This window comes from Melopsittacus undulatus, chromosome 9 (genome assembly GCF_012275295.1).
Source record: "Melopsittacus undulatus isolate bMelUnd1 chromosome 9, bMelUnd1.mat.Z, whole genome shotgun sequence".
In the NCBI taxonomy this organism is placed as follows: Eukaryota; Metazoa; Chordata; class Aves; order Psittaciformes; family Psittaculidae; genus Melopsittacus; species Melopsittacus undulatus.
In genome coordinates this window covers 26,175,625-26,190,195 of record NC_047535.1, presented here as the reverse complement: position 1 = coordinate 26,190,195, position 14,571 = coordinate 26,175,625, and the positions used below count along the sequence as shown (strand labels likewise).

At 40.0% G+C, this 14,571-nt stretch overlaps 1 protein-coding gene and 1 non-coding gene across 2 annotated transcripts in view; both read left to right on the top strand.

Annotated features, from left to right (window-relative positions):
* The first annotated feature begins 3,032 nt into the window (after window positions 1-3,032).
* Window positions 3,033-14,571, top strand: part of LOC101881817 (isoleucyl-tRNA synthetase 1) — a 110,800-nt gene continuing 99,261 nt past the window's right edge. The window contains exons 1-6 of the mRNA XM_005149384.3: window positions 3,033-3,099; window positions 5,546-5,636; window positions 7,882-8,001; window positions 8,513-8,669; window positions 9,151-9,270; window positions 12,066-12,148. Of these exons, the coding sequence (XP_005149441.2) occupies window positions 7,883-8,001; window positions 8,513-8,669; window positions 9,151-9,270; window positions 12,066-12,148 (479 nt within the window). The 5' untranslated portion in view covers window positions 3,033-3,099; window positions 5,546-5,636; window position 7,882. The remainder of the gene's footprint in view (window positions 3,100-5,545; window positions 5,637-7,881; window positions 8,002-8,512; window positions 8,670-9,150; window positions 9,271-12,065; window positions 12,149-14,571) is intronic.
* LOC115946572 (small nucleolar RNA SNORA84) lies at window positions 6,209-6,343 on the top strand. The gene has a single exon (XR_004080623.1). It is a non-coding gene; the product is annotated as a small nucleolar RNA SNORA84 (small nucleolar RNA).

The window sequence follows — 14,571 nt, the reverse complement described above, 5'->3', positions numbered from 1 at the left end:
TGCTTTAGCAGGACCGCTTATTATGTTGATTCTGGGACTTACATATTTGGGCCTTGTATATTATGCTATATTTTACACTTTATTAGAGAACGGTTTGACATAGCTAAACTGCTTATTTTAACTACGAGGTCTGGGGCAAAATATAAGAGTGTATCTATTAATGAGGATGAAGATTGTTGTGAATGCGTTATGCCACGTGAGAACTATGCCTATTGTAATTGTGAGGTATTACCTTGTGAGTGTTATGATAAATGTTGGGATTGTGGAAAAAGGTTTGTTTGCAGTGCCGAGGATGAAAGCAGCATCTAATAAACAATAATAGGATAAAAAAAAGAAAAGGGGGGATTGTAAGAAACTATGGACTAGGGTATTGTTTATTAAGATTTATGTTAAGCCCAATGTAAAGGTTAGGCAATAAAAGATATGAAATCGCTTATGCAAACAGCCACCAGACACTGCTTGTGCAAGGTAAGATAACTGCCAGATGTCCAGGAACCGACAGAAACAGGACAGACAACCTCATATAAGGACATATGAATGAGGGGTCAACTATGGGACAAAGGAGGAAGACTTCTTACTTCAGCCTCAACGACCACCAGGAGGCAGAAGTAGACCCCCTAGCAACAGCTGAAGCATGCGCAGAGTACCTCCACTACGTCATGAACACGGAAGTAAAGATGTATAAAAAGGGGCTGTTTGACCTGCTCAGTACGGCAGTTGGCGGAGCGCAGACTCCCCTGTCGTCCAGCGCTGTTTTTGCTCATATTCTACTTGCTATAATTAATAAAATTTTAATTGGATTATGATCCGTTGTGGTCTCAATTTATAAGAGGGGGGAATAGGATGGAAATCTGAATGTGTAGCAACTGAAGAGTCAACATTATACATGACAGATTGTCAACATTTGTATTTTATTGCTTAAGAATCCATATTTTCAAAGCAGTGTTCGTGTTAAATTCCATTCAGAACTTATATGGTATTCCATTTTAAACTCCTAAAGGCCTTATCACCTGTATGTTTTATAACCTAAAGTCCAAAACTGAAGGACTTGGCACTGGAGCAAGCACAAGCCTAAAAACATGTAACCTCTGTGAAGGGATGTGAAAGCAGGGAGAGGCTGCAGCACTTCCAGAGTTGATAAATTGTATGTTTATAAAGAAATAGCTCACAAAGTGCTCTGAAGCTGTTGGTGACATTTTTCAAGTAAACTTATAGTACAGAGGGGGGGTGGGAAGGGTGGTGCAGTTGGAAGGAGGGAAGTTCAAACTAAATTATCAGAAACTACTGTTAAATTAAATCCACAGCTTCCTGAAAGTAATACTCATCTGTCTGCATAGTGGAGACAGCTTTCTGGGTATAGAAAAGGTCAATAATGTTAAGATAAGAAGAATCTCTGAATTATTTATTCTTTTCTGCATTTTGCTCCTCTCTTACCTACCTATCTTTATTATTGAGTGATGCTTACTAGATTTAAAAAACACCCAAACACACAAGCCAGAAAACCTAAAATGTGACAGAATAAAGGTGTATAATCCTTCTGGTTCTGAGTTGTCACAGAATATTCCTCCTTTTCCATATATGCTTTTAGAAAGCAATATGGGTTAAACAGAATTCTGCCACTTCATATATCTCTCCTGGATAGACATCATCCTGGATCCCCACTGGCAGGAATCTGCATCCTGCTAATACTGGAGACTTTCTGCTGACAATCACATCCACCAGTCTGCCCGTGTCCTATTGGTCAGTCCTGCTTTGTCTGGCCTCAGTTCACATGTTCTGTGTTATTTCTCAGTTCGATTCAGGTCGAGTTACCCTTTTAGGTGTTGTAGAGTGATGTATGAAATTCTGTGTAGAAAACAAGCATGTGCTGCTTTGTGCAGGTGAGAATTCTGCTGAACATGAGTCCCTTGTCCACAGATGCTGCCCTGTGCAGACTGCTGGGTCCTGAAAATCAAAAGTAAAAGCTAGTTTTTATTGATCACCTACAGTTGTATTGGTATAGAAGTTTTAAGAGCAATTGAAAATCGTCACAGAGGAAGCTGAGCTGCTGAGGCTGTTGTTGATCCCAGTGCCATTCACCACGCTGTGTTTGATTAGGGGCTCAGGTGTGCAGGCTGGGAAGAGAGCACACTTCTCTTCATCACCTCTTGGGGCTCCAGTGGGAGCCTTTCCCCAGCTTTCAGCGCATTCTCCAGGTGGAAGGAAACGTTTTGTCATTTCACAATGCTGTGGTTGCCAGCCAGCAATAATTTTTTTTCAACTTCTTACCTTTCCTTTGACATATGGAACCCCATCTGCAAGTTTGGTTTTATTTTTCTACTTGGGAAAGAAGGGGACTTGTGTTGTGTTCACTCCAGAACCAGTATCTCCAAATGTTTTTTTTTAAAGGTGATGCTTCCGAGGTATGTCCTGTGAGACCCCCGTGGATCCTGGTTATGGAGAGGAACACAGCAAAGCTACCTGGGGTTTTGGTCTAAGCAGATGGGTTGGGCTCCGGGCACACTTCTGGAAGGCTGTCCGGAGCTCCGAGTTTATTTAGAATTTCAGAGGTCTGTCTTTCTGTTGTGTGGGGAGGGAAATCCTGCGCTGCATACCCAGGATTACCACAGCGGCCGCCCCTCCGGCTCTGCAGGCCGCGGTTCCCCTCCCGTCAGCCGGTGGCCGCCGCAGCGCCGCGCTCCTCGCGCAGAGGCATAGCGGTGGCAAGCATCAGACGTTTAAAGCAGCCATGTGAACTGGCCGTTAACACCGGAGCAGATCTCCCCCTCCCGCCTCACACAGCCCAAACCCGAACACGGCGCCCCGGCCCCGGCCCCGGCCCCGGCCCCGGCCCCGGCCCCGACCGACGCAGGCCCCGCCCCTGTCCTGTTCTGGCCAATCAGAAAACGCAGGGTGAGAGGGCGGAATGGATTTCCCACTCTGCCCCACGCCGTCATGACTTAGCGTTCCCAAGACGTCTGCTTGCCCAATTGGAGGCCGCCTTATTGCAGCCGAAGTGTGCAGCGCGCTGATTGGCCGACGGAGCCGGGTGTGCTCACCGTGCTTCCGGTCATGCTTTCCCGGGCGCTATTGCATCATTGTGGGCCAGGCTGTACTGAGGTGAGCCGTGATGGCTGGACCAGCTTTGGTTCGGTCCTTGGGACTGTTCTCCTGAGCCCCCGCATCTTCTTTCTGTCTCTCGCTGGTCAAAGGGGTGCTAGTGAGGCTGGGAGTCCTCTCACAGCTTTGCGGGCGGGGCGGCGTCGGGTACCGAGGGCGCTGCGGAGTTTTCGGGAGCACTTCGTGCGGGCGCCGGTGCCGGGAGGCACCTTTTAGACTGTCACAAAAAACTGGCGGCTCTTACGTGGCGTGCCGGTCCTGCTGGCAGTCTGGTGTAAGCAGATGGTTTGGGCGCTGGGTATGCTGCTGCTCCGTTCCCGCTCGGTGCAGTTGGTGCCTCTCTTCTCGCCCCCCCGGAGCTTTGGAGCCTATTAACGGGGAAGCGGCCGGGCTGGCTGTGTCCCGTCCTTCCTCCCCCCCCCCGGGTTTCGGCGTTAGCGTCTTTTCAGGTGTTCCGAAATGTGTGTTGTACGTGTAACGTTATATTTGCATGTAATGTATTTTACTCCCCTGGATGCTCTTCAGATTTCCCCCCCACTCCGGAGTTTAGTGATTACTTAAAATAGTTATTTACTAAAGGTTAACCAGCTGCTTTATTGCAGACTTCAGTACCAGTCGAAGTTTAATTTCATCAATTATTTGAACAAAGAATCTAAAATTCCTTGTGAGGTGTAATATGTCATAAGCATTTCACTTCAGCATCCCTATAATAGAGGGGACACTTACAAGAGAAGGCACGCTTTCAATTAGTGTAGCTGTGATGGGTGTAATACTCTGTCTTCGGCAAATGTTGCTCCCCTTTCCCTGGAGCCTTCTGGGAGCTGGAGAAAGTGTGGGTATTTTCAATCTGTTGATGACATGCTTAGGAAGCAGCTGTCAGGTAAGGGCAGGGTTCGGCTGGCACACAGCAGCAGTGCTCCCTGAGTCAAATAACACTAATTTCTGTCTATTTTAAATACATAGTTCAAACTTATTTTGAAATAACCTAGATATTATTTTTTTTTGACAATGACGATTTTTATACTTTTAATCAAGGCAGTATGAAGACAAAAGGAAGAATTGCTTCAGATATCATAAGACAGAGTAAACTTGAGTTCTTATGTAGTATGAAATATATTTGGTCTGAACATGGTATTTATGAATCTACTCACTGTTTCAGCAAGTTTTTAATTAGTGTTTCAGCATAAAAAGAAACCTGTACTGGGAGACAGATGGGCTATGGTCCATCTTTGATGGTATTTCATCTTGAGTGATATGTTGAGATGGATTAATCTTGATACACTTTCTCTAGCCTGTCCTCAAACTTATCTTGAGTAGAATTAATTTACCTGTTTAGAAATTTGAAGATATCATTTTATAGTTTCCTGGTTTAGTTTTCTAATCTCACTTTGGTATGTATTGTAAGAAAAATTTAATTCCTCAGTTTTGTGACCCATCAAATAGAACAGTGGAATAATCAGGCCATTATCAGTCTGCTGTGAATAGGGTGTAAATATAAATCTTCAATATTACCATCAACCCCCACACTTCTGTGAAGAAAACCATGGTTTTAGTTCTTTCCTGAAGTAATTACACTTACAAATTGCAGTACTGGGGAGACTGACCATGACGGTGGCAGCTTTGTATCCTTCTGGTGGTTTATATAAAGTTGTGGTTAGAGTAGGATGAGATGCCTCAGCTGAAGTGATTTTAAAGCTAGATGTGCATGATTGGTTTGTTTTTTTCCTCACCCATTCTCAGGTCTTTGATTAGTGTTGGAGTTTTATTCCATGTAGATAAGGCATTAGCCCAAGGTTTTCAGAAGCAAACCTTTGTTTGCTTAGTTTTCTGTTCCCATCTATTATTCCTTATATTTTAAAATTGGTTGTTTCCATCAGTTCTAGAAAATGGATGTTTCTTATTATCAAATGAACAGTTTACAAGATTGTTACCCAGAAACTGCCTTGTCTCAAAGCTCAATACCTGAAAAGGCAGAAATGGGGAGTCAAGTTCTGTGTGCATGTAAAACAGCATGTTGTGTAACTCTGGGGAGGACATCTGTAGGTGAAGAAAGGTTTCTTGCTTCTGAAGGGAAGTTTGTGCTTAGGTCTCCTACATCAAATAGTTTGTGCAAGAGGCTGCTTGGAACAAGGATTAGAGATTGACCATAAACCCCTCGAAATTAGGAGATTGTTTGTATGCTTTTAGTTCATTCTGGTTCTCTCTCTTTTCTGTGTTTCTGTTGACAAAATTAGCAATATCTTGAAATCCACTTCGTTTTAACCATCTTATCTGTATGTGATGTGTGTTAAATCCAGTGAATTCCTAAAATACCGGTTCGCTTCATTCATTGTGACATCCTGATTGATTAAAAAAATGTACTGATTAAAAAAAAATGTTACTGTTGAAAATAAAATAAACATCTGAGTTTTCTGATTTTAATGCTTGTTAATTTTTTTTCTTCTAGATAAGAAGCCCAGCCTAAGTTTGAGACTGCTGTAGTACAACCTACAGAATTTGACACTTTTCCTATTGAATGTTGCTATCTTTTAGAAAACGTGAGTGTACTTAAAAAAGTTCCCCAGTGGTGTATTGTTTCAAACTTTATTATTTCTTGTCAGCAGAAAATGAATAGAGAAGCAGGAATACAAACTGTGCTTGTGTTTACTAATGTGTGTCCCAAAGTGCTGTTTTATTAGATGCTTTTGTGTAATGATTTCTGTAACATCACTTGATGATATTTTCACTCGGTCTGCATTCTAAGTAATGAGTTGGCCTTGGTTATTTTTTTTAATTTATTTATTTATTTATTTTTGTTTAAAGTACCTAGATTGCTTATAGTAATGAACTGTTTTGCTGTAGATATGTGGATTTATTCATACCTCTGGCTATAAACTGATGATGCTTTTCTTGTACACAAAATTCTTTGCCTTTTTTCTGAGCTGAGGTTGAGCCTTAGATTTTAGAAATGTTTTGTGTTTTAGGTCAATCTGTTTCAAATTCTGTTTTGTAACTTGAAAAAATTGACCTATAGTGACTGTTACATATTAATTCTTATCAGTAATTTTTATTTCCCTAATTATGACATGATAAACTTATGTAATATTGATCAGATTGCATATGAATTTGTGCCCTGTGGTTGCTGGACACTGGTTGGTGCGTACAGTGCTTCAGTTGGTAGGAATGGGCCGAAAGTGATGCTGTGATTTACGCATGGAGCCTGTGATATGTGAGCAGCTTCCATAGCCTGGTCACAGTTACAGACCAAACCTTGAAACCTGCATCTAATTTATTAGATTACAGGGATTTGACAGCTGGGCCAGTTGCCAAAACTTTTGTAGTTACCAGTAGACTGCCAAGGCTGAGCTTGATAGAAGTAAAATGTGCAGATTCTCAATCCTCAAGTCAATTGCTTTGTAGAAAATAATGTTTAAGGCTGGTTTTTGTATTATCTCCATTGCTTTTGTGATCTTGTGGCTGTGATCAAATTATTGAGAAATGGCATGGCCTCATTAGTGTTTCGAGATATGAAGAAAACTTTTGTACTGAAGAAAAAGTTGTGTATGCTGTAATTTCCTCTTCAGCTGCTGTGTCATGTGTGTCCCAGGTTGTCCATTTCTCCGTGAATTTCTTGTCTTATTTGATAATTTGGGTTTATTAGCAGGAAGAATCACCTGTCATTTATACAAAAAGTATGGATGGTGGGATTTGTCTGTTGGTTTCATTTTGGGGCACACTTTATAAGTGTTCAAGCATTGAGGTAATGATTTCTCTGGTGTTCTGGTTTTCATTTAAGTACATGTTTTGAAACTTTACCACTACCAAGCAGCCCTATCAACTGTAACTTGAAGTATTGTCTTCATGCATTTGCATTTGTTGATGCTTATGGTTACTATTTGAGAAGACTGAGTAAATTGGAAGACTCTGTCCATGTGCCATTAGTTGTAATTCTACAATGAAAACAAAACTTAAGGCTGTTGTATTGCTCAGCTCATTTTGGTGTAAGTGCCATGGGGCAGCAGCAGTAAAGTTAGTAGTGGGAGTGCCCATTTCTTCTCTGCTGTCATCTGTTACAACCTCCTTAACCGGTTTTCTTCTGTTACAGAACTCTGTCTTAAATATCTTTATTCCCTGAAGATTTTGCATAATGTTTGCTGTAGCATTTTCTTGAAACGTGACCCCTTTGAATGTTTTAGCATGTCTGGAACACCAGACAGCTCTATTGTCTGTTTCTAATGATGCTGAGAATTCTCTTCCTCATGTTGCTTATACATAATTTTGCTTATAGTGATTTTCATCGACTTACCCAGAATTGAGGAATGGCTTTAGTCTCTAGTGGCCAAAATGCATCAAATAAAAAAAGACCTTCAGGAAATGGCCATCAAGAAGTTTAGTTCTGACATACTTGTAAAACTGAGGAAAACACCCAGAAGAGACCAGAAAGAGATTAGTTTTGCCAGTTTTCTGGAAGTTAGAGCTTTTCAAGACTCAGAGCTGAGGCATTTGAGCTTTTTCCTCTTCTGTTTGAATTCTTCTCATGTGTTTATCTGTCATAGCAGTGCATTTCAACTGTGCTGTCTGAAGTCTAGCTGCTTTTAGGAGCATCAGAGAATGTTGGCTTGACTAGATGGAAGAAACAAAAAAAGAAGCATAATAAAAAAAGTCTGTATTGAATCAAATTCTTGGGGGGGGGGGGGGAAATGGGATGTGGTTTGGTGATATGGGTTTGGAAGACAATAAATTGTCATTTTTTCTCACTTGTGTTCAATATGTATTTTCTCTGCTCGGTTGTTGCTGGGAAAGAATGGTTCAACAAGTTCCAGAAAACATAAACTTTCCAAAAGAGGAAGAGAAGATACTGGAACTATGGAAAAATCTGAATTGTTTCCAGGAATGCCTAAAGCAATCAAAGAACAGACCTAGGTAAGAACCTGTTAAGAAGCTGTCACAGCTGTGTGTGACAGTGCAAGGTTTTCTTAGCTTTAATTACTTTTTTATCGCCTCAGTTCTGTTAACAACAGCTGTTTCCTTTGCAGATTGTCTTGGCTAATGCTGCTGTCTCTGTGTCAGCTACCATTTGTGTTTCGGTTTGTGAAGTATCAACAGTTTTCAGGCAGTAGTAATAAAACTAATTTCCTATTTGGTGGGGTTATAAGAGAAATCTGCAAGGGCAGCTCTTTCCTGTATCTGCCGGTTGTGGAGCAGCACACTGGTATTTTCAGTAGTAATCTTGGTAGAACTAGCAATCAGAAGGAACTCAATGAATTGAAGTGTTCTCTTTAGTCCCACAGCCAGTGTAGTACCTCTGCTGACTGATAATAGAAGAGAAAGAAATTTATGTTGTCCTATTAAGATGTAAGAAGCATAAGCATACAGGTATCCTGTTTGAAGATTTGATGCTAAGTTTTTTAATTCAGAATGTCTTGTGTTATAGATTTAACTTCTACGATGGGCCTCCATTTGCTACTGGGCTTCCACACTATGGCCATATTCTTGCAGGAACCATTAAAGACATAGTGATCAGATTTGCTCATCAGAGTGGTTTTCATGTTGACAGAAGATTTGGTTGGGATTGCCATGGCTTACCTGTGGTATGTGTAATCAATCTGCCTTCAAATATTTCTGTTGGTTCCTATTTGCGTGCTGTTACCTGCTTATCAATCACATTTCTACTGCTTTTGTGCCTGGATTTTTGCTAAGAAAAAAAAAAAGGAAGTTCTTTGTCCGCTGTGTTGCTCTGGCTTTTTCCTGTGTGGTGATTTCTACTTGTGTGTGCTTCCTGTGAGTCACCTGCCTTTCTTCAGGCGCTGTTAATTCCTATAAACATTTGTTTATTTGGTATGTATATACTTTTTCTGAAGATAGGAGAGAAACAATCACACCAGGGTTACTCTTTGAAATACCTGCTTAGTTCAGGTACGATACTCCTGAAATCTCAAAAGGATAAAGGAGGCCCTTTACCCTCATTATAATGCACAAAGTGTGAATAAACTAATCAGGGAAATCCTGAAAGCTTTTGATGACAGCATGTTTTTTTTTTTTTTTTTGTCTGGTTGTTTTCAATGTTCCCAGGAATACGAGATTGATAAGACCTTAGGTATTAAAGGGCCAGAGGATGTGGCAAAGATGGGGATTGAAGAATACAACAACCAGTGCAGAGGGATTGTGATGAGATACTCAAAGGAATGGGAGGTAAGTGAAGACTTGATGTATATCCTGCTGTATGCTTCTAATTGTGTGTGTGCAGAAGATTTTCAGCTGGGGTGAGCTTCATTCGTCTGTCTATTTGATTACTTGCGTAAATCTCCTGCCTTTAGTTTCTATGTTTCTCACTGATGATCCTAAAAGGGGAACAGAAGGAACATTAGGGGCTCAGAACAGGGAGACTTCTGTGATGTCCAGACAAAGTTACTTAAAGGTAACCTGAAGCTCAAAATGTCTAATTAGATATATTGAGCATATAACAGATATCTTGAACAAGTTATTTCTTTCTTCATGTCTTCTCTGTTTGGAAAATTGAAAGTAAGATCTGAATTTGGTTTTCAGATGAACTTCATCAAGAAAATGCATGTTAACCTCCAGGCTTTTCTGCCTCCCTTCAGTCTTGTAATTGCTGAAGTGTAAAACTGTAGCTTGTATTTCTGGAACAGCAGAAGTTCCAGAAGTTCCTCAGTCTTCCAAGAAAATATTGGTCTAAATCTTGCATCACATGAATATAGTGACAGGGAGAGCATTTCTCTGTGCAGGCTCTTGAGATTGAAGAGCTGTTCCAAGCAGGTGGGTTAGGTATTTTCTTGAGAGGCACAGGTTTTTTTCCTAAAACTGAGTAATATTAGTCTCATACAGAGAATCTGATGCTTCTTAACTTTGTCCTTAGCACCATGGCGAGAATAAAGTACATTTAGCCCAGTACTTTATTTATTGTCAGCCTAATATGTCTCTGAAGTGAAACATGACTCTTTTCTATGGCTTTCTGGAGCTGAGGAGCGGCTCAGGTGCTTTCCCAGCTGTGCTGCTATATTATAGTGGCAGCGTGCAATAGCAAGTGCCCGAGGGAGGGTGAAAGAGCAGACCATATCTTTCCAGCCTTTGTGACGTAAGGCCTTCCTATGCCAAGTAATTTTCTTTTTTTTCCCCCAAGTTTATAATCCCCAACAGATATTTTTATTTTCCCTCATGAATTTCTCTAGCTACTTTTTTAATCTAAGTATATGCATGAAGGCGTTCCTACACACAGTTTGAAGAGCTCTTCTATAATACAGTTTCCAGTAAATCTGTATCTTCACTATTGGTTGTTTCTTTTCCTTGCCAGCATAGCCCTAATTCTTTAGTTTCTTCCTCATGCAAAAGCTGTTCTAAGTCATCACAACACTCTGTATGTTCTTTAGTCCTGCTGTATTTCTTTTGATTGAAATAGCGATTTCTTACTTCAGTATCACTTGCCTCTTGCCCTTGGGTGCATTCTGAAGTTAATGGCAGTATCCAAAGAAACTGCAACTGTCTATTACAGAATAGCTGTGGCTTAAATCTAAGCAAGTGGCTGGATGAAAAGCACAGAATTTGTTTTTTCAAAAATACAACATTCATGTATACTCTGAAATCTTGTATTTCAAAAACATCATCAGTGATTCTTAGTTGCTTTTTAAAAATAGAAATATAAAGATTAATTCTGGTTCATGTGTTGTTTTCCATAGTTTTTTTCCCTTTAACTTACTGTGTCTTCAGCAACTGGTATTTTTGCAGTGCCGATTAGTCCAAATACTTAAGTCTTTTAGATGATAAATAGATTTGTATTTTGGTTTGTGCGAAAACTTGTGCATGTATATGTGTGTATTTTTACAGACATATATTTTTTGATTAATAATTAAAGTAGTTAAATTTAAGTATCTTGTTTGTGATTTGGCTGCTAATAAATTCAGGTATTTTGGGATAGTGTTAGCATTCCCAACATTCTTATTGGAGATAGTGTTTATTTTTTCTCTGGAGTGGCTAATGAATGTTTGAAGCTTATGAAATATATGAAAGGTTCCTTGGATGTGTAAGACCTTTCAGTGGATCAACTTTGTGGATCCTTCTACTGATCAGTCCTAGGCTTTGGATCTTAATAGTGGGATGTCAGAGTGGTTTAAAGGTCAGAATCAAAACTGATATATTTCAGTATTAGAGGTGAGAGGCTTCTTCATTTTCTTTGTTTTCACTTTACTGGTTTGACACTGAGCATGGTCTGTGTCTAACAGTATTGGAACAGGTGTCTGTGGTTATTTGCAGAGCTGGGGGTTCTGATAGCTGTGACATTAGCAAGAGGGTACCACTCGTCCAAGTGAAACCCATAGCTAGCTTATTACTCATTAGTTTTCATACTCTGTGCCAGCAGATGTGACCATAATCTGTCCTGAGTCAGGACAGACATCTGTCAGTCTTGTGGTTGTTGGCAGCCCTGTAATAGCTTTGGGTAGTTGGCTCTGAATAAGTTTTGATAACTTCTCGTGACATACCACTTTCTTTCAGCATTTCTTTGTCTTCAAATTACATCATGTTTTCACATAACTGAAAGCTGATAGACTGTGTGGTCTAGATTTTGACTGGCTCTGCAGTGAGTAGTTTTAAAAATAGAAGCAAGACCACTGTAATCAAAAGCAATTTTCAGGCACTTGAACCTCAGCTGAAACTTGAATGATCCACCATTTCTGTTTGATGAATGATGCAAATGATCCACCATTTCTCTTCAGTAGCCTTGAACATGTTTGCCTGTTGTGTGACCTTGTTTCTAAGCAATTATGTTCATGGTTTCATTCTTCGCTTCTTTCATTCTTTGCCAGTTTAAATACACTGTTTGTTACTATTGCCAGGCTAAAATATTTCCTAGATGTGTTTCATTGGTATGGGAGAAACACTGCAGTTAATCAAGCTGTTTCACAGAATAAATATTGAAAGGCATCTTGAAAGATTATGATAAATTTCCAGTTTGTGTGTTTGTTTCTTAACAGTTCAGTGTTACCAGATTAGGACGCTGGATTGATTTTGAAAATGACTATAAAACTCTTTATCCTGAGTTCATGGAGTCTGTATGGTAAGTTAACTTACATACATTGCATATATGCTTTATAAATTTGAAATGTTAAGACTGCTTCAATAATTGTAAAGATGTCAGTTCATGTATCACTGGAACTTTGAAACATGCTAAATCCAGATAAACAGTGGGCAGAGTAATTAAGGTGATGTGAAATCTCTTGATGTTGAAGTGACAGAATTTACATGCTTTTTCTTCAAGATAGGGTTCTTCACAATAAAATTCAACAGTACTGCTTCTACTGAGCCATGAAAATTTACTAATCTATGTGAATTTAAAAGCAATTCTGAAGATCTCCTAATATCTTCCTTGCTTGGTTTAGGAAATTGCATTGTATTTCTGCATTCTTTATGTTCTTCACACTGTCAGCTGCAATTGCCAAACTATCCAAACTTGCTTTAGCACTAAACCTCTTCTTCAAGTCTGAATTTAGAGACTGGGAATCTGCTGTTATGTTTTTCTTGGCAGCATAGTTTGATAACTGTCTTGGGCTCCTGGTGCAGAGCTAAGTAAAGTTTGAGTATTTTGGCATTATATTCAGGGTGACTGTTGGAATTCCAAATGACAAGACTTATAGATTAAGGCTGATCAAATTGAGCTAACACTGAAGAGATGGTGACATTCAGTCATTTGGGGGATAGAGTTACAAACTGAATTGCAGGGGAAAGTTTAGTGGAGCGTATGCTGACAAAAAGCCATTGAAAAGCAAATTATGTGCATATTAAAGTATTATTGATGTAGTTCAATATTAGTTTTACTAATAACCTGTGATTGTATAGTTAGTTACATACAGTTACATTAAAGGATTGACAGAACTTTTAGAAGTCTGTGAAACTGATGTAGAGGGCTGAAGTGTCAGTGAGCATTGAAAAGACAGTGAGAAAGGAGCAGATGTTTAAGTTAGCCGAAGAAACCCTTCATATCTAAGCTAAAAAGCTGACTGACAATAAGCCTTCTTTTTATAAGTTATAAAAATCCTTAGTGGCATCTTAAATTCTGTTTAACTAGTATCTTCCAAGGATGGTTTAAAAAACGTGCTTGATTGGAACTAGCTGCAGGGTCTTTCTCAACAGCTCAAGCCTTTTGTGGTTGGTTGGTGTGCTTTTTCTTTTTCTCCCTTTGAAAGAAAATCTCCCGTCTTTCATCTGACTTCCAGCGGTGACCTCCTCTAATGCTTGCTCTGGATACAGACTCTAAAATACAAGTTTTGGATCTGAAATCTCTGTGGCATGAAATTTTAGGAAATATGTAGGCAGTCAACTTCTTAGTTTTTTGCTTCCTGATGCTGTTACGTTTCTGTGTAATAATGTGATGAAATACATGTTTTAAAACCAGGATTTTAAAAATGTGTTTTCTGGAAAGTCAGCTAAGTCTCAAAGGGTCACATTACAGTGCTGTTGACAGCTTGCTCTCTAGTAGAACAGGAGGTGGAACCACCAGTGTTTGCATGGAATGGCTGGAGGAGGGGAATTGGAAAGGAGCGTGGGATGCAGGTTTCAAGGCTAAGGGAGCTAATGCTTAAAAGAGAGCACTGTAGCTGAAGTTAGTGCTTTTGACAGGGTAATGTACAATTAAAAAACTAGATTGTTACCTAAGCAGTTGTAGTGTACCTCCCATACAAAGACAGGCTGAGAAAATCGGGGCTGTTCAAGCCTGGATAAGCTACATAGAGATCTCAGAGCAGCTTTCAGTATCTGAAGGGGACCTACAAGGATGCTGGAGAGGGAGTCAGCTACTGTAGCAATCGGACAAGGGGTGATGGGTTTAAACTTAAACGGGGTATTCAGATTGGATACAAGGAAGAAGGTCTTTACTATGAGGGTGGTGAGGCACTGGCACAAGTTGCCTGAAGAAGTGGTGACTGCTCCATTCCTGGCAGTGTTCAAGGCCAGGCTGGACAGTCTTGGGTGACATGACATAGTATGAAGTATCCCTGCCTGTTAGCAGGGGATTGGAACTGGACAATCTGATGGTCCTTTCCAACCCAAACTATTCTATGATGTGATTTTTTTAATAGTTCCTTTTTAAATATACATATAAAAAACCTCTTTGAGACCTTTAGTGTCCAGCTAAGTATGAAAGAGAAACAGCAGATTAATTTCTGCACTGACTGTAACCTGGTGACCGTATTGGCCTGTCGAGTGGTTTTATCATTTTGTTTTGTTCTGCCTGTGGGAGTAGACTGCTGCTCTTTGTCCCAGGAAAAAGTCATTGATGATAATAATGGTTGTGAGCATGGCAGCCATGGATTTTTGTAGTTAAAATATGGCAAGGATTTTGTCTTTTTTTTTTTTTTTTTTTTAATCAGCTGAACCTATCTGTTCAGATGGAGTTTTTTGTTGTTTCACCCCCCCCTCCCCCCAGCCCTTCCTGAGGTTTGCAGTTCTGGCGTGATCTCAAGTGGAATTTCTGGCTTTCTCGGA